Consider the following 20188-nt stretch of genomic DNA (forward strand, 5'->3'; position numbering starts at 1 on the left):
ATGAACCCACAGCCCTGTTCCCTAAGACTTGAACTGTTCCAGGAATGATACTGAGAGATCATTCCATAGACCTAGAGGTACCATAGAGGAAGGAAGGATTTAAAGTGGACAGGAAATCCTTTCATTTCTAGCACACATTCTTGCTGGGTAAGTGGACTTGCCAAGTTCAAGGACAGTCAAGCTAGCCAGTGAGTCCCAGGCCAACCAGCACTACAGTGTGAGACCTTTTCTCAAATGAATAAGTATTCTTTTCCGAAGACTTTAATTAAATCAGATGATTAAAACCAAACAAATGCTTCCTGGTAGTGGTGCAAGCCTTTAATCCCAGCATTCAGAGGCAGAGGCAGGCAGATCTCTGTGAGTTCTAGGCTAGCATGGTCTACAGAGTGGATACTAGGGGCTATACAGAGAAACGGTCTCAAAAAGTAAAATAAAATAAAAACTTAAAAATAAAAATCAAGCTTACTTGTTCCTTCATGCTTAAACATCCGCAGATACAAAATAAGAAATAATGCTTTGAGAATTTGAGAAGGTCATTAGTACCCATGCTTTCAGTTTTGGAAAAAAGAATGGAGACCTCACTAGGCAGTTTGGGGCTGGAGCCAAATATACCATTAAAGAATCGCGGCTAAGTCCTAGGGTTGGGAGAAGAGGATCTAAGACTGTGTTTGAAGTGGGTGGAGATCAATAAGGTCTAAAGACTGAAAGTAAACCAAGATAGAGGCGGAAATTCGCAGTGTGGCCTCAGGCTGCTCCTCTAGTCCGTGCCTTGCTCAAGCCACACCCAGCGCTTGCACCGCCCTCGGAGTTTAGTTGGAGTTTTCCTCCCAGAACTGGAGAAACGTGGACGCATGAACTGTCTACCCTCCGGGATGGAGCCCGGCAGACCCCAGGGGCGCGCTGAGTGCTCTCCGCGCCGGGAGGGGTGTGGGCCACCCTTGGATTCTGGCTCCCCTAATCCTGCGCTAGTGGGGGCGGATAGTGCCCAATCAACAGCAAGTGGGAACTTGAGATCGCAGAAGGGAGAGAATTTGGATTGCCAGTCCTGGGTCAGAGAGAAAGTGCTCTTTCTTCTGCACCCGGAGAGGTGGTTGGGAACACAGGCGGACTCTGCTTGCGCAGGGCTGGTAGACAGCGAGAACCTTCCCCCGACGATTGGAGACCACCACGATTCCAAACGGAAACCGAAGCTTTCTCGCAGGCGCATTGCCACGGCCCCGGGGGCCCAGCCCGAGGACCCCGAAACCACACCCAGGTCCCTGTTGGTGCGGGTCGTGGATTACCAGGTGACACAGGAGGTGCTGTGGACCGCATGGACCAAGGGGAGTATGACCACGAGGACCGAGGAGCGTTCTGTGACCGCAGTCACCTTTCGGACACAGAGGGAGTGACACAGCTTGTGGGGCACCGGAGCCCCAGCCAAACCCCTATCGCCCCAAGGATCTGATGTTCAAAGGAAGTTAAACACACAGATCTCTGGAGCCTGAGAAATGTTCCAGGACAGTGGTTGCTGGGAAAATGCTTGAAGAACAAATTTTAAGCTGCTTGAGACATTCTCTGTGGCTTAAGTGTCTCACAATAATTAAGGAGAAGAAAAGGTATATATATATATATATATATATATATATATATATATATATATATATATATATATATATTTTACCTTGGTGGTAAATGGGAGTTTGAAAGTGCAAAACTTTAGTCAGTTTGCTTGTTGGCATTTTGATAGCTACTTGAATTATCTGTCTGCATCCCTCGTTCCCGTTGAGCAGTCAAAAGCAGAAGTTTGAGGTCTTCTCTTTGGGATGTGTAGTGTGTGGAGTGGATGTAGAGAGGGTCTTTGTTTTGAAAGCCGTAAAGAACAATTTTTTTTTTTTTTAACGGAAAACAAAATGACCAGGAGGTGAAGCAAAATGTTTCTAGTACTCTGTACTGGTGTGCAGTTTCTATTCTGGTCCATCATATTTCCATGTTAAGAAGAAAAGGAGTGAGGCAAAGAGAGACTGGGGCACTTTGGTAGGTTGATCTATGCTTTGCTTGTAAAATGCAATTTAACAGGGCTTTATTGCAGAGGGCACCTTACTTAGCTTACGATTTAATAAGGAAGGTAGACATGTTGTATGCAAGATATCATAAATGGTTATATTCCCTATTCTATTTTTCTTTTCTTTCTATTAGATATTTTCTTTATTTACCCTTCTAAGATTTATAGTTAAGGACTGGAAAGATGGCTCCGTGGTTTTAAGAGCTTTGGTTGCCCTTCCAGAAGACTCAGGTTCCATTCCCAGCACCTGCATGGTAGCTCCAAATGTCTGCCAACTCCAGTTCTAAGGATCTGACTCCCTCACACAGGCATGCATGCAGGCAAAACATCAGTGCACATTAAAATAAATAAATCTTTAAAACGTATTTGTAATTAAGATTGGATTGACAGTAGGTCTACTATTTAAGTTTAATTATTTAAATTAATTTATCTTTAATTAGATGAATGTGTATGTGGATATGTATGTAAACTGGAGCGCAGATAGGTACGTGGAGGCCAGACACATGGGATAACTAGGAGCTGGAACTATAGGAAATTGAGAATTGGGGAGTTGAGTGTTGGGAATCAAACTTGGTCCTCTGCAAGAGTAATCTGAACCATTGACCACTGAGCCCTATCTCCAACCCTTTTCTGGATGTTTAAAATGATCTAAGTCTACCACTTTAAAAAAATAAATTTCCCCTGGTCATTCGACACCATCATTTAAACCTTATTATCTTCTTTATGTGAGTGTTTTGCCTGTATGAACATCTGTAGTAGTTATCGCAGCACTCTCAGAAGTCAGCATTGGAGCCCCTGAAATTAGAGTTAGAGATGGTTGTGGGCCACTGTGTGCTGGGTATTGAACCTGGGTCCTCTGCAAGAGCAGCACATGCTCAAAACCACTGAGTGATTGATCTCTCAGGCTCCACATCATTAAGTTATTTAGTATTAGAGTGCAATTTGGAATTCTAAGGAACAAAGCTCTTAGAGATAGGTGAAGGGCTGGAGTTGTCCCTGTGGGAGGGGTGTTTGGTAACAGACAGTAACAAATGAATGAGGCTCTGCTCAGAGGTTGAGGTTGTGGGGTAAAGAGTCAACACTGCTTTTACCGTGGTCCTCCCAAAGCTGTCTTCAGTTAGAGCTTGAATGGCCTTCAGGACAGCATCTGATCCAACTCATATCCTTTGCCTGGTCAGATAGCATCCTTCCTTTACAGTTGAGCTAACTTTGGCCTAGAGCTCACAGAGCTTGTGTAGATGACAATCAAGCCATTGCTTATGCTTACTAAGTAGACAAGGAATGTGGTCATCTCCCACCTAATGAGTTGTAGATGACTTTTGCTGGGTCTTACTTCTAGAAGTCCATATATGCCCAAGCAGGAGACGTTGAGTTCTAGGCTTGTCTAAAAGGGGAGATAATTTGGGGGCACCATAGTTTTCTAACTCAGGTTTAGGAAGTAAGAATGTTTAGGAGAGTCATCTCTCTCCCTGCATCCTGCAAAGCCCGTTGGTTTGGCTGAAGATTCATCACTAGCAGTGCTCAGGCCTTAGGGGAACTTCCCTTGAGGAATGAATTTAGCCCTTGAGCTCATCTATGGATCTGTTGAGGAGTTGGAAAAGGAGATGCTGAGCCCCCCACCCCACCCCATACATTCTTCTTTTGCAGAAATCCCGAGTGGCTTCTTTGTACAGTGACTTGTAAGTGTTAAGTGTCCAATCTGTACTTTGTGGATTGGTCCCAGGTGGGTGAGCACTGACTGCAGACAAGAGAAACAAACCTCTTTTGCAATCACCAAAACCTGTAGCATCCTTCAGCTCTCAAAGGCAGGCTCTGGAGTTAAGTGACTCTTACTAACCCCTGTGTTAACTAGTAACCTCGGGCAAGGTGCCTAATCTCTATGGTTAGCTTGTTTAGTGGGCATAATAAAAGTTCCTTTTTGTAACAAAAAAACAAAACAAAACAAAACAAAACAAAACAAAAAAAGCCGGGCGTGGTGGCGCACGCCTTTAGTCCCAGCACTCGGGAGGCAGAGGCAGGTGGATTTCTGAGTTCTAGGCCAGCCTGGTCTACAAAGTGAGTTCCAGGACAGCCAGGGCTATACAGAGAAACCCTGTCTCGAAAAACAAAACAAAACAAAAAAAAAAAAAACAAAAGTTCCTTTTTGGTAGGATATAGTTAAAATACTTAGAATACTGCCTATCATAGAATTCACACTCAGCATTAACTCTTTGATTACGAGTGTAGTTAATCATTTAACCCACTTTCCTCCTGATAGGATTTAGTTTTTTTATTTAATAATGTGGTATAAAAACTAAGCAATCAACAAAACAACTAATGAAAACTGAACTATTGGTTTTTTTCCTAAGGCTTCTCCTATACTTTTGGAAGGACTTATTTTTAGTCTTTTCCATCCTTAGTAGATCAGTAAGCACATTTTCCAAATTCCTTACAAATGACTTCTACACCATGTCGGGGGGTGGGGTGGGGGTGGGGGCGTCAGCTAAGGCTAAGGGACCATGGTGACTATGCTAAGTGAACAGACTGCCCTCAGATCTGCCTGCCTCCCAAGTGCTGGGATAAAAGGCATGCTCTGTTAGGCCTGGAATTGAAAAAAAAAAAAAAAAAACTTTTTAAGCTACTCTAACTTCTGTGTTAGCCGTCTGCAACATGGTTACAGGTTTCAAATTGTTGTCATATTGAAAGGGAAGAAAGATGCTGACCTGTCTGCATTTGCTTTACAGGTGAAGAACATTTTCCTTTCCTGTCTCAGAAGAGCATCTGAACTTGTCCTCGGTACCAAGGAATCTCTCCAACACCTGGATCTTGATGCTATGACTTAACCTTCATCTTACAGAAAAACAAGTTTATCTAAAATTATGGTTGTTAGATTAATTACATCAAAGATTCCCAGAGGGTCCATTTGGGTCCATTATGACTGGTACAAATGTCCAAGTCACATAATTACCACAGATCAAGCAAGTGTCTACCTCCATTTTATTAATATGTGTTTTTTGTTTTAATTGTTTGAGGTAATGGGTCACTGGATAGCCCAGGCTTACTTTGGACTTGGTGTCTAGCTGTGATGACTGACCTTGAGACTTTTCCATGTCAGCTTCCCACATATCGGAATGATAGTATGTGCCAGAATGCCTGACCACCACCTCTCTCTAATCTTTTTATTCACATCTGTTATTACCTGTGATATTCAATACATTTGACCTGCTGTTGTATTGAGGGGCCCTATCATCTGTTTCTATTAAAACTCACTGTGATTCTTTTTTTCTAAGCTTTTTTAATTTTAAATTTCTTTTTGTGCATGAGTGTTTGCCTGCATGAGTATATGTATACAGTGTGCATGCTAGCTGCCCACAAAGAACAAAACAAGGTATTAGAGTCCCTAAAATTGGAGTATAGGTGGTTGTGAGCCTCCATATGGATGCTGGAAACTGAGCTTGAACCCTCAGAGAGTATAGGCAGTGTTCTTAACCACTGAGCTATTTGTCCAGTCCTGATATAAAAGTCTAAAAATTGCTGAAGGAAGACTTCAGACTCACATAGTATGCAAAAACAAAGAGTGCTTATTCTACAGAAACATCTAGCATGGGGTGGGGGCGGTGGGACGGGAGCGGTGGGGTCAGTCATTCTCCAAAATGATCACCCCAGACAAAGGCATTTGGGCCTTCTTATAGGGAGCCAGGGTAACTCTCTAGAAGGATTAGGTAATCTAAAATTCCATTGGTGGATGCTAGGGGGTCACAAGTGGTCAGTGGTCTGCATTCCTATATCATGAACATTTAACCATGTGATGAAATGGGGCTGCCCAGGGCATATGGCCCATTCTGAGATATGATTTTTTCCCCATTTTTTGTGGTTATCTCCAGGATGTCCTTCAGAGGGGGTTTTATAATTTTGTTCTGGGTTTTATGGTCTGTCCCTGAAGCTGGAGTCTTATGGCTTAGTTTCTCGGACTTAGGTCTATTCTAGGAGTGGTGCCATAGAACATTTTTTTCAAAATCAAGCCTGGTTCTTTAATGGAGACAAATGGGGTTGACTTTGTCCTTTCACTGAGCATGACTCTTAATAGAATAAAGGATAAGCTCTATTTGCAAAATAAAATGTTGTGGCCTGGAGTGGTGGCATTAGTCTTTAATTGTAGAAATTTAGAGACCTGGAGGTAGGAGGAAATCTTTGAATCTAAGACCAGGAGGGATACATAGTGAAACAAAAGAAAAGAAAAGAAAAGAAAAGAAAAGAAAAGAAAAGAAAAGAAAAGAAAAGAAAAGAAAAGAAAAGAAAAAAGAAAAGAAAAGAAAAGAAAAGGAAAGGAAAAAGAGAAAGAAGGAAAAAAGAAAGGGAGGGAAAGAGGAAGGAAGGGAATGAGAAAATATTTGATCTTCCAGAGAAAAATTAATGAAATGTAAAATTAATATAGATAAAAGACAACAAAAATTCTCCCATGGTCCCAAATATCTTACTATTTAGTATTTCTTCAATATTGTTTCATTTTATTTTATTTTTATATATGCCTGTGTTGTCATAAAACATACAGTTCTCATCTCAAAGGGAATAAAAGATTTTTTTTATCCTAAAACTAAACATGGGTGACCAGGAAGGAACCCATATGCCAATGTGATTTTGTGACATTTTAATAGTATCAGAAAAACAAAATAGTTCATAAATCCATAGGATTTTAAAATTCACTGGGGATCCGGCCGGATCAGTGCCGGGGTAGCGGGAGCGCAGGGTTGCCTGACACCCGCCAGCTACCCACGACCCCCGCCGCAGGATTTTGGGACTGCTGGTGAGTGGAACACAGCTTCTGCTCCAATCCAATTGCGCGGGACCTGAGACTGCATTAGTTAGGGAAGCAGAAACCTGCCTGAGTAGGGCCACAGGCCTCATCCAGCTGGATCAGTGCCGGGGTAGCAGGAGCGCAGGGTTGCCTGACACCTGCCAGCTACCCACGACCCCCGCCGCAGGATTTTGGGACTGCTGGTGAGTGGAACACAGCTTCTGCTCCAGTCCAATCACGCGGGACCTGAGACTGCTCTGGTTGGGGAGAGAGAAATCCGGCCTACATAGGGCCACAACCCTCTTCCGGTCAGAAAAGCACCGGGGCAGCTGGGGCCTCAGGGTCGGCTGACACTCACCAGCTACCCACAACACCCACCACAGGATCTTAAGACTTCTGGAGAGTGGAACACAGATTCTGCTCCAATCCAATTGCACGCGGGACCAGAGACTGCATTAGTTAGGGAAGCAGAAAAACGGCCTGAGTAGGACCACAGGCCTCTTCCGGCTGGACCAGCACCGGGGTACCGTCAGCTACCCACGACCCCCGCCGCAGGATTTAGAGACTGCTGGTGAGTGGAACACAGCTTCTGCTCCAATCTTTAAACAGTGACAACGATAACAACTAACCCCAGAGATTACCAGATGGCAAAAGGTAAACGTAATAATCTTACTAACAGAAACCAAGACCACCCACCATCATTAGAACCCAGCACCCCCACTTCGCCCAGTCCAGGGCACCCCAACACACCGGAAAAGCTAGACACGGATTTAAAAGCATATCTCCTGATGATGATAGAGGACTTCAAGAAGGACGTTAATAACACACTTAAAGAAATGCAGGAGAACACTGCTAAACAGGCAGAAGACAATAAAGAGGAAGCACAAAAATCCCTTAAAGAATTTCAGGAGAACACTGCTAAAGAGTTACAAATCCTTAAAGAAAAACACGATAACATAATCAAACAGGTAGAAGTCCTTACAGAAAAACAGGAAAACACATCCAAACAGATGATGGAAATGAACAAAACCATACTAGACCTAAAAAGGGAAGTAGACACAATAAAGAAAACCCAAAATGAGGCAACACTGGAGATAGAAACCCTAGGAAAGAAATCTGGAACCATAGATGCGAGCATCAGCAACAGAATACAAGAGATGGAAGAGGGAAGAGAGAATCTCAGGTGCAGAAGATTCCATAGAGAACATCGGCACAACAATCAATGAAAATGTAAAATGCAAAAAGATCCTAACTCTAAACATCCAAGAAATATAGGACACAATGAGAAGACCAAACCTACGGATAATAGGAGTGGATGAGAATGAAGATTTTCAACTCAAAGGACCAGCAAACATCTTCAACAAAATTATAGAAGAAAACTTCCCAAATCTAAAGAAAGAGATGTCCATGAACATACAAGAAGCCTACAGAACTCCAAATAGACTGGACCAGAAAAGAAATACCTCCCGACACATTATAATCAGAGAAACAAATGCTCTAAATAAAGATAGAATACTAAAAGCAGTAAGAGAAAAAGGCCAAGTAACATATAAAGGCAAGCCTATCAGAATTACACCAGATTTTTCACCAGAGACTATGAAAGCCAGAAGATCCTGGACGGATGTTATACAGACACTAAAAGAACACAAATTCCAGCCCAGGCTACTATACCCAGCCAAACTCTCAATTAACATAGATGGAGAAACCAAAGTATTCCACGACAAAACCAAATTCACACATTATCTCTCCACGAATCCAGCCCTTCAAAGGATAATAACAGAAAAAAACCAATACAAGGACAGGAACCACGCCCTAGAAACAACAAGAAGGTAATTCCTCAACAAACCTAAAAGAAGACAGCCACAAGAACAAAATGCCAACTTTAACAACAAAAATAACAGGAAACAACAATTACTTTTTCTTAATATCTCTTAATATCAATGGACTCAACTCCCCGATAAAAAGACATAGACTAACAAACTGGCTACACAAACAAGACCCAACATTTTGCTGCTTACAGGAAACTCATCTCAGAGAAAAGGATAGACACTACCTCAGAATGAAAGGCTGGAAAACAATTTTCCAAGCAAATGGCATGAAGAAACAAGCTGGAGTAGCCATTCTAATATCTGATAAGATTGACTTCCAACCCAAAGTCATTAAAAAAGACAGGGAGGGACACTTCATACTCATCAAAGGTAAAATCCTCCAAGAGGAACTATCAATCCTGAATATCTATGCTCCAAATACAAAGGCAGCCACATTCATTAAAGAAACTTTAGTAAAGCTCAAAGCACACATTGCACCTCATACAATAATAGTGGGAGACTTCAACACACCACTTTCACCAATGGACAGATCATGGAAACAGAAACTAAACAGGGACACAGTGAAACTAAGAGAAATTATGAATCAAATGGATCTGGCAGATATCTACAGAACATTCTATCCTAAAACAAAAGGATATACCTTCTTCTCAGCACCTCATGGTACCTTCTCCAAAATTGACCACATAATTGGTCACAAAGCAGGCCTCAACAGATATAAAAATATTGAAATTGTCCCATGCATCCTATCAGATCACCATGGACTAAGGCTGATCTTCAATAACAGAATAAATAATAGAAAGCCAACCTTCACGTGGAAACTGAACAACACTCTTCTCAATGATACATTGGTCAAGGAAGGAATAAAGAAAGAAATTAAGGACTTTTTAGAGTTCAATGAAAATGAAGCCACAACATACCCAAACTTATGGGGCGCAATGAAAGCATTTCTAAGAGGAAAACTCATAGCTCTGAGTGCCTCCAAAAGGAAACTAGAGAGAGCACACATTAGCAGCTTGACAACACACCTAAAAGCACTAGAACAAAAGGAAGCAAATTCACCCAAGAGGAGTAGACGGCAGGAAATAATCAAACTCAGGGGTGAAATCAACCAAGTGGAAACAAGAAGAACTATTCAAAGAATCAACCAATCAAGGAGCTGGTTCTTTGAGAAAATCAACAAGATAGATAAACCCTTAGCCAGACTCACTAGAGGGCACAGGGAAAGCATCCTAATTAACAAAATCAGAAATGAAAAAGGAGACATAACAACAGATCCTGAAGACATCCAAAACACCATCAGATCCTTCTACCAAAGGCTATACTCAACAAAAATGGAGAACCTGGATGAAATGGAGAAGTTCCTAGACAGATACCAGGTACCAAAGTTGAATCACGATCAGGTTAGTGATCTAAACAGCCCTATATCCCCCAAAGAAATAGAAGCAGTCATTAATAGTCTCCCAACTAAAAAAAGCCCAGGACCAGATGGGTTTAGTGCAGAGTTCTATCAGACCTTCAAAGAAGATCTAATCCCAGTTCTTCACAAACTATTCCACAAAATAGAAACAGAAGGTACTCTACCCAACTCATTCTATGAAGCCACAATTACTCTGATACCTAAACCACAAAAAGACCCAACAAAGATAGAAAACTTCAGACCAATATCCCTTATGAATATTGATGCAAAAATCCTCAATAAAGTTCTTGCTAACCGAATCCAAGAACACATCAAAACAATCATCCATCCTGACCAAGTAGGTTTCATCCCAGGGATGCAGGGATGGTTCAATATACGGAAATCCATCAACGTAATCCAGTATATAAACAAACTCAAAGACAAAAACCACATGGTCATCTCCTTAGATGCGGAAAAAGCATTTGACAAGATCCAACACCCATTCATGATAAAAGTCTTGGAAAGATCAGGAATTCAAGGCCCATACCTAAACATGATAAAAGCAATCTACAGCAAACCAGTAGCCAACATCAAAGTAAATGGTGAGAAGCTTGAAGCAATCCCTCTAAAATCAGGGACTAGACAAGGCTGTCCACTTTCTCCATACCTATTCAACATTGTACTTGAAGTCCTAGCCAGAGCAATTCGACAACAAAAGGAGATCAAAGGGATACAAATTGGAAAAGATGAAGTCAAAATATCACTTTTTGCAGATGATATGATAGTATATATAAGTGACCCTAAAAATTCCACCAGAGAACTCCTAAGCCTGATAAACAGCTTCGGTGAAGTAGCTGGATATAAAATTAACTCAAACAAATCAATGGCCTTTCTCTACACAAAGAATAAACAGGCTGAGAAAGAAATTAGGGAAACAACACCCTTCTCAATAGTCACAAATAATATAAAATATCTTGGCGTGACTCTAACTAAGGAAGTGAAAGATCTGTATAATAAAAACTTCAAGTCTCTGAAGAAAGAAATTCTAGAAGATCTCAGAAGATGGAAAGATCTCCCATGCTCATGGATTGGCAGGATCAACATTGTAAAAATGGCTATCTTGCCAAAAGCAATCTACAGATTCAATGCAATCCCCATCAAAATTCCAAATCAATTCTTCAACGAATTAGAAAGTGCAATCTGCAAATTCATCTGGAATAACAAAAAACCTAGGATAGCAAAAACTCTTCTCAAGGATAAAAGAACCTCTGGTGGAATCACCATGCCGGACCTAAAGCTCTACTACAGAGCAATTGTGATAAAAACTGCATGGTACTGGTATAGTGACAGACAAATAGACCAATGGAATAGAATTGAAGACCCAGAAATGAACCCACACACCTATGGTCACTTGATCTTCGACAAGGGAGCTAAAAACATCCAGTGGAAGAAAGACAGCATTTTCAACAAATGGTGCTGGCACAACTGGTTGTTAACATGTAGAAGAATGCGAATCGATCCATTCCTATCTCCTTGTACTAAGGTCAAGTCTAAGTGGATCAAGGAACTTCACATAAAACCAGAGACACTGAAACTTATAGAGGAGAAAGTGGGGAAAAGCCTTGAAGATATGGGCACAGGGGAAAAATTCCTGAATAGAACAGTAATGGCTTGTGCTGTAAGATCGAGAATTGACAAGTGGGACCTCATGAAACTACAAAGCTTCTGCAAGGCTAAAGACACCATCAATAAGACAAAAAAAACACCAACAGATTGGGAAAGGATCTTCACCTATCCTAAATCAGATAAGGGACTAATATCCAATATATATAAAGAACTCAAGAAGGTGGACTCCAGAAAGTCAAATAACCCCATTAAAAAATGGGGCTCAGAACTGAACAAAGAATTCTCACCTGAGGAATACCGAATGGCAGAGAAGCACCTGAAAAAATGTTCAACATCCTTAATCATCAGGGAAATGCAAATCAAAACAACCCTGAGATTCCACCTCACACCAGTCAGAATGGCTAAGATCAAAAATTCAGGTGACAGCAGATGCTGGCGAGGATGTGGAGAAAGAGGAACACTCCTCCATTGTTGGTGGGATTGCAAGCTTGTACAACCACTCTGGAAATCAGTCTGGCGGTTCCTCAGAAAATTGGACATAGTACTACCGGAGGATCCAGCAATACCTCTCCTGGGCATATATCCAGAAGATGTCCCAACCGGTAAAAAGGACACATGCTCCACTATGTTCATAGCAGCCCTATTTATAATAGCCAGAAGCTGGAAAGAACCCAGATGTCCCTCAACAGAGGAATGGATACAGAAATTATGGTACATTTACACAATGGAGTACTACTCAGCTATTAAAAAGAATGAATTTATGAAATTCCTAGCCAAATGGATGGACCTGGAGGGCATCATCTTGAGTGAAGTAACACAATCACAAAAGAACTCACACAATATGTATTCATTGATAAGTGGATATTAGCCCAAAACTTAGGATACCCAAGATATAAGATACAATTTGATAAACGCATGAAACTCAAGAAGAATGAAGACCAAAGTTTGGACACTGTGCACCTTCTTAGAATTGGGAACAAAACACCCAGGGAAGGAGTTACAGAGACAAAGTTCGTAGCTGTGATGAAAGGATGGACCATTTAGAGACTGCTGTATCCAGGGATCCGTCCCATAATCAGCTTCTAAACGCTGACACCATTGCATACACTAGCAAGATTTTGCTGAAAGGACCCAAATATAGCTGTCTCTTGTGAGATGATGCCGGGGCCTAGCAAACACAGGAGTGGATGTTCACAGTCAGCTATTGGATGTATCACAGGGCTCCCAATGGAGAAGCTAGAGAAAGTACCCAAGGAGCTAAAGGGATCTGCAACCCTATTGTTGAAACAACATGATGTACTAACCAGAACCCCGGAGCTCTTGTCTCTAGCTGCATATGTATCGAAAGATGGCCTAGTTGGCCATCACTGGAAAGAGAGGCCCATTGGACTTGCAAACTTTATATGCCCCAATATAGGGGAATGCCAGGGCCAAAAGAATGGGAATGGGTGGGTAGGGAAGTGGGGGGCGCTATGGGGGACTCTTGGGATAGCATTGGAAATGTAATTGAGGAAAATATGTAATAAAAAATATTAAAAATTAAAAAAAAAAAGAAATACATTCACAATCCATCCCATAATCAGCTTCCAAACGCTGACACCATTGCATACACTAACAAGATTTTGCTGAAAGGACCCTGATATATCTGTCTCTTGTGAGACTATGCCAGGGCCTAGCAAACACAGAAGTGGATGCTCACAGTCAGCTATTGGATGGATCACAGGGCCCCCAATGGAGGAGCTAGAGAAAGTACCCAAGGAACTAAAGGGATCTGCAACCCTATAGGTGGAACAACATTATGAACTAACCAGTACCCCGGAGCCCTTGACTCTAGCTGCATATGTATCAAAAATGGCCTAGTCGGCCATCACTGGAAAGAGAGGCCCATTGGACTTGCAAACTTTATATGCCCCAGTACAGGGGAATGCCAGGGCCAAAAAGTGGGAGTGGGTGGATAGGGGAATGGGGGGGGGGTATGGGGGACTTTTGGGATAGCACTGGAAATGTAAATGAGGAAAATACCTAATAAAAATATTAAATAAAAAAAAAATAAAATTCACTGGGAGAAACATCAGGTTGGTAGGTTACAGTAAAAGTAGGAAACTTCTGCTATAGGTCTCAGATGCAGTCTGATGTCATTATTAGCCTTTGGGTGGAAGCCAAGAGTTTGTTCACTTCAAGGGTGTTAGATCACACACACACACACACACACACACACAGGCGAGCTTCTATATCTCAAGATACACTGGGTCTTGACCTGCAACATTCAAACTCTCTATAACCGTAAAAGTTACAATCAGTTAATTAGTTAATTAATTAATCAGCCTTGTAGAATATTTAACTCAAAGTGTAGCTTTTGTGTTTCAGTTAATGCTTACTTACTGATCTATTTTATTACAAATTAAAAATTAAAAAAAATAATCCTAGTGTGACTCCTGTGTATTTTCTAAGGAATGCTTTTATGAGTACTGGTTAGTTAGCTGGTTACTCTGAGAAGAAATAACACTTACTTCATTGAGTTGCTTTTGGTCATTGAGTTTTATCATAGTAGCAGGAAGGAACCAGCATGCTAGGCTAACACACAGGCCTGTGTCACTGGTTATCTAGTAGCAACAGGTCCTCTAAGAAAGAAGAGCAGAGTCCCCACTGTGTTCACTGTCTGCTGAGTCAGGGCATGCATTTTTGCAAAGATCCCCGGGTGATTTCTTCTAACATTTCACAAGCATAGACCTATCCCTCATGTTTATGTAACATACCAGTCACTCACTACAATAAAAAATATTTATTAAAATTTCTCATTAATTGTTAATAATGCCAGGTCAATAACAATTTGTAGGAGTATGGATATAGAGTTTATTAAAGGGCATATAATACAGTTCATAGGAATTTGTAAATTGGAAGGAAATAATCATGTCTCTTTAAACAGCTGTATCCTATACTTGTCCCTAATGAACTATTGGTTGATTATTGGATCTCTTAATGAGAATGATTATTTCATTATCAAAGAATGTGAAATGGTTCATTGTCAAAAGCCCCTTAAGGGAGTAAAGGCAGGAAGTCATTAAAGATAGCACAGCTTCAGACCTCTGAGTCACAGCTAGTCGGTAACTCAGAATGAATTATGAGGGAGTGGGGCAAAGGTGGGGCTTGAATTTCAACCAATTCAGGGAAGAAACCAAGGCTGGGACTCTGGAACACTCAGAAATCTCTAGAACCAGAGCCAGTACTTTGCTCTTTTAATTACAAAGAATGACTCTTTATGAGTTCATTTCTCTAAATTATCTCATGTATGAAGATAAGGAAAAGTACAGTCTAGATTACTTGGGAAGTCAGAAGGAAGTTAGGTTAAGGTGATTGGCACCGTTCCAGCCAATACTTTCCTGCAAAATTAGAGATGGTTATGCTCAGAAACAAGGAAGTAATTTGAAGTCAGAAGCTGACTTTTCAGTTTAAAAGAGAATAACAGAAGGCTGGAGAGAGGATCGCTCAGCAGTCAAGAGTGCTCACTGCTGGATCTGAGATAGATTCCCAGTGTCCACGTTGGGCATCTCACAGCCATTTCTAACTGTAACCCCGGGGCTCCAGTGCTGCCTTCTGCCTCTTTAGGAACAAACACACGTGAGACATACACTCATACATGTGCACATTACTAAACATTAACTTCTTACAAAACGAAATAGAGGTTGTAGTAATGTTAAAGGCACTGACTAGCATCTCTCAGACTGGTTGGAAGCAAATACACTCAGGCAGAGGGAGAAGTTTGAATATTATCTTATCTTGACTAAGGGCCCAGGAGCGATTTCTTTGAAATGGCATCATTGAAGAAGAGGAGACCCCAAATTCCCTTTTCCTGTACAAGAGAATAAGCTTCCCTAATTGTCAGTTGACAAACACAGATGGACTAATTATATTGACCAACTTGTCTCCAGAATGCTTCAGTACATTGACACCAGTTTAAAAGCTCTCCTGACATCAGTCTTAGAGGACTTGAGTATATTCTTCCTTCCCTAGCATATAAAAATCCTCAACAAAGTCTTCTTTTGTTTAAATCTGTTTGGACACTTATTTTTAATAGTGAAAAGGAAACAGAGAAAGGGGAAGCCTGAGGTATGCTCCAGTCAAATCCTTGACACCAAGAACTTTGGAGTGTGTGTGTGTGTGTGTGTGTGTGTGTGTGTGTGTGTGTGTGTGAGCTGTTTAGAAAGATATCTTCTCATAGGATAGGCCACGTGTGTGACAAGGTGGACACATCAGAAAGCTGGCAGTCACTGAGCAATCCATTAGGGACAGATGGTAGCAGAGACTGAGTGGCCTACTGTCAGCATTGTGGTAATTCTCTGAGATTAAATTTAATGAAAGCTACTTAGTGGCTGCCATATAATAAACACCCAAATTAGCTATTATTATCATAGTAGCAATCAGTCATGGTGGTGAGTTTACTTCTTGCTTCATTCTAATCAACTGCTCTTTCTTCCTTCCTTTCTTTCTTTTCTTCTTTTTTCCCTTTCCTTCTTTCCTTCTCCCCCTCTCCCTCCTTCTCCCTCTCTCTCTCTCTTTCTTCTTCATTCATTCATTCACTCATTCATTCATTCACTTATTTACATATTATTTTGTTTGGATGTCTTTGTGCATGCAATGTGCACTGAAGTGCAGGTGTGTTTGAAAGATAGTAGAACCTCTTAAATTGGAGTTATAGGCAGTATGCCATCCAGCAAGGATTGTGGTAACCAAATTCAGCTTCTCAGCAAGAGTAGTGCCTATTCTTAACCACTGAGCAATCTTGTCAAGCTGTACTTTTAAATGACAAAGAACAGAAAACTTCAAACAGTTTCTGTAGAGTTCCCTTTCTATCTGTTTCAAATATTGCCATATAAGGTCTTCTACTGTCACATGGTTCCAAGCTTGAGCTAGGGACGTGTCTCTGGCAGAATGCCTGCCTTATATGTCTGAGGTCCTGAATTTGATCCTCAATTTATCCATCAAATCCAGTAATAAACTGACTATAGATTCAGTCTTTACTAAGTTTGAGTTCCTGCATGTATTGGAAATTGAATCCAAGGCCTTCCAACAAAATGTTCTCTCTAGAATGGAATTATATAGTCAGCCCTCTTCAGTTTATGAGGAAGCTTGAGGATTCTGAAGCTGAGAAGGATTTTTGTCATACAATAGCAATAATAAGGCTGATGAAAAGTTAAAGCTACCTTAATGCTGATCCAGATCCTAGAAGTTATAAGAATTCAAGTGTCAAAGCCTTTCCATCTCAATTATGCAGGAAAACTACAAAGGTATAAATAAAATAATCTCATAATAAAATTCATTTTGGGGGATTTTGTTGGAGTAAAATAAAGGATTCTGCAGCCCATATTCAGTGTGGAGCTGATTTATTCAGTGTTGAGCCAAGGTTTAAGTGATAGGGATGAAGAATTGTCCAAAGGTGTAACCAAGGAGGTCAGGACAAAGATAAACCAGACAAAAAGTTGGTCTGTCTTTTATTATCACTATGTTTAGTGATAAAATATTTTTGTTTTGAAAAAATTATTGATCTGATTTGCACTTTATTTTAAAACCTTATCATTAAAGAATGTTAAAAATAAGTGAAGAAAAACATCACATAGCAAAATTCACCAGACCCAAAGTGTACATAACTCAATGGGTATAATACATTGTGTGAAATTAATGTGAAGCTCTGTAATTGTCATTCTGAATGCCTAGTGTCTCTATTTGAATTTTAATCGTGCAGATATAAACTCTAACATAGAACATTTCAATTTCTCTTTACTATTTTTTTTATATAGAAGATCATATTTTCCCTTGTCTTCTTTTTTTTATTGGATATTTTCTTTATTTACACTTCAAATGTTCCCTCCCCCCCGAAATCCCCTATTCCATCCTTCCTCCCCCTGCTTCTAAGAGGGTGTTCCTCCACCCACCCACCCACTCCCAACTCCCCACTCTCAATTCCCCTACACTGTGGCATCTATCGAAAGAGCACTTTATTTGTCATCTCTCCAGTGTTCTCTCTCTCTCTCTCTCTCTCTCTCTCTCTCTCTCTCTCTCTCTCTCTCTCTCTCTCTCTCTCACACACACACACACACACACACACACACACACACACTACTCACCATGCATTATTAGAGGACACTCCTAAAAGTTTGACTCTTTCAAGTCCATTTCAAGTTTACTGTTTGTTCATTCTTAACCTATTTCTACTTATCCAGAGTAGATTCAGCTGGGGTGGCTCTCAGTGATGACACAGCTCTTGTCTAATAGGTTTCGATCTTCAGCTTTACAAAAACAAAGGGTGGAACAGGAATGGCTCAGTGGGGACAGGCACTTGCTGCTAAGTCTCACCACTGAAGTTTAATACTATGTTGGAAAAAGAGATGTACACGTGTCCAAAAAATTAATAAAATGTAGCAAGAATATTTAAAATATTTAAATGATTAATGCCGACAAGAACATAGCAATTATGCTAAGGAAAAAATTAAGTTATATTGATTGTGATATATAAATTATGTATAAAACTTAAAGTAGAGAAATAATAAAGTATAATAGTTTTAGTGTAAAGTACAATTGTATTAGACATGAATAGCTTGAAGAAAAAATTATTTATTTCATAATTATTATAATCAAAGAATGTGTCAAGCGAAAATTACATTGGTAAGAATCAGTTTCCTCAATGGTATCTTCCATGGACAGTTTCATCTGTATTGTTTAATAGTTTAGTTTAGTTAATGCTTTATAATGACATAAAACGGTGTTATTTTACTCTCTGACAGAGGAGAACTGGTTACTTGTTTTACATTATGCTTATAATTATTTTTACATTATACTCATAATGAGAAACATTATTTTCTCCCCTGCTTCTGGTGGCAGATACAGAACATATGCTGTACCAGTCTGTAGTCAGAACAATGGAAAGCTGACAAGGCTGTAACTAAAACTTGGTCTCTGGATCTCTGTTATAATATATTTTTACTGCTCCCCGGGTAAGAGAAACAAGCCAACCCAGGGATTTTGATTGTGGATTCATAAAACACTGACTAAAACACTACTGAACATGCAAAAACATGCAAAAATAAACTAAGAGCAACCAAGAAAGTACGGTTTTCAAACATCAAAGTTGAACCCAAATGTAACTTGAGTTTCATTTCATTATTTTCTGGACCTCTCTGGACCATCAGGGTACCTAAAGGCCTCCTATTAAAAGGCTTCATGGATAATATTGTGTTGAGAATGACCTATGTGGCCTAATGTTCTCTGGCATTTTACTAAAGTGTAGTTGGTTTTCTTCCTGATGACCAGGACTTCTCTCTTGAGACTTGAGTTGAGAAAATTCTCTGTTAATTCTTTTCCTCTGAAAGAGGGAAATTCCAAGTCTTAAAAAGATCTCTTGAAAAAAAATCTCTTGCCAGTTTCACATTGAAAGAGTTAATTACTGGACACCTGAACTCTCCATGAACTCTTCAGCTCAGAGTTCTCTTACCCCTCCCATCCAGAGATAGTTCCCGGAGCACTCCTGAACTTTTTACCCCAAGGTACCCCCTCCCAATTGGAAACTGCTCCAGGAACATTTTTTAGATAAGGGGTCTCCTAGAAAAAACCTAGTCCTACCCCTCCCAACTGAAGACTATGCCAAGAACATTTTTGAGATAGGGGCCTCCTGGTACTGTCCCAGAATGTTCCAATAGATCGAGTACATTGCCAAAATATAGGACACGACCCCTTGGTTATGTAAAGCCCCTTGGCAGAACACCTTGGTGACGTAAAACTTGTACTTTTTACCTGGCTATTTCCTATAAAAGCTTGTGAAAAGTTTGGGCTAATTGCCGAATCTCCTCTGCGAGTTTCGACCCCAGATATCTGGTATATGTGCTTTTTATGTTCTTTCTTGTCATTGCTGTATTAAATCTTACTCCTATACATCTTAAGTTCGGTCTCAGTGTCTTCTTGGGTGCGCGGCTGACCCGAGGCTTGAGTAAGTGCCTCCCTTTGGGAGTTTTGGAGTCTTTCAACATATTCAGACTGTATTTCTTTTTTTTTTAAATTAATCTTTTTTATTAGGTATTTTCCTCATTTACATTTCCAATGCTATCCAAAAAGTCCCCAATACACTCCCCCCACCACTCCCCTACCCACCCACTCCCACACCTTGGCCCTGGCATTCCCCTGTACTGGGGCATATAAAGTTTGCAAGTCCTATGGGCCTCTCTTTCCAGTGATGACATAATAGGCCATCTTTTGATACATATGCAGCTAGTCTGTATTTCTTAAGGACCTAAGAAATCGTTCAGGAATGTAGGCGATCAGACCCCTATTCTCTGTGCGAAATAGCAGCTTTTTTTGTTTTGTTTTGTTTTTTTTGTTTTTCGAGACAGGGTTTCTCTGTGTAGCCCTGGCTGTCCTGGAACTCACTTTGTAGACCAGGCTGGCCTCGAACTCAGAAATCCGCCTGCCTCTGCCTCCAGAGTGCTGGATTAAAGGCGTGCGCCACCACGCCCGGCCAATAGCAGCTTTTC

At 40.7% G+C, this 20188-nt stretch overlaps 1 protein-coding gene across 1 annotated transcript; it reads left to right on the forward strand.

Annotated features, from left to right (window-relative positions):
- Positions 1 to 850: 850 nt before the first annotated feature.
- Positions 851 to 5383, forward strand: CUNH6orf141 (chromosome unknown C6orf141 homolog). Its single transcript, XM_021185721.2, has 2 exons — positions 851 to 1598; positions 4768 to 5383. Exon 1 carries the CDS (start codon positions 852 to 854, stop codon positions 1389 to 1391), a length of 540 nt encoding a protein of 179 aa, XP_021041380.1. The 5' UTR covers position 851; the 3' UTR covers positions 1392 to 1598; positions 4768 to 5383.
- Positions 5384 to 20188: the final 14805 nt, after the last annotated feature.

The sequence above is a fragment of the Mus caroli genome, unplaced genomic scaffold (assembly GCF_978045245.1).
Source record: "Mus caroli unplaced genomic scaffold, Mus_caroli_1 scaffold_18, whole genome shotgun sequence".
NCBI lineage: Eukaryota > Metazoa > Chordata > Mammalia > Rodentia > Muridae > Mus > Mus caroli.

Bases quoted from the DNA above. Each gene is read 5' to 3' on its own strand.
- CUNH6orf141 (XM_021185721.2), top strand. From the start codon at position 852: ATGAACTGTCTACCCTCCGGGATGGAGCCCGGCAGACCCCAGGGGCGC.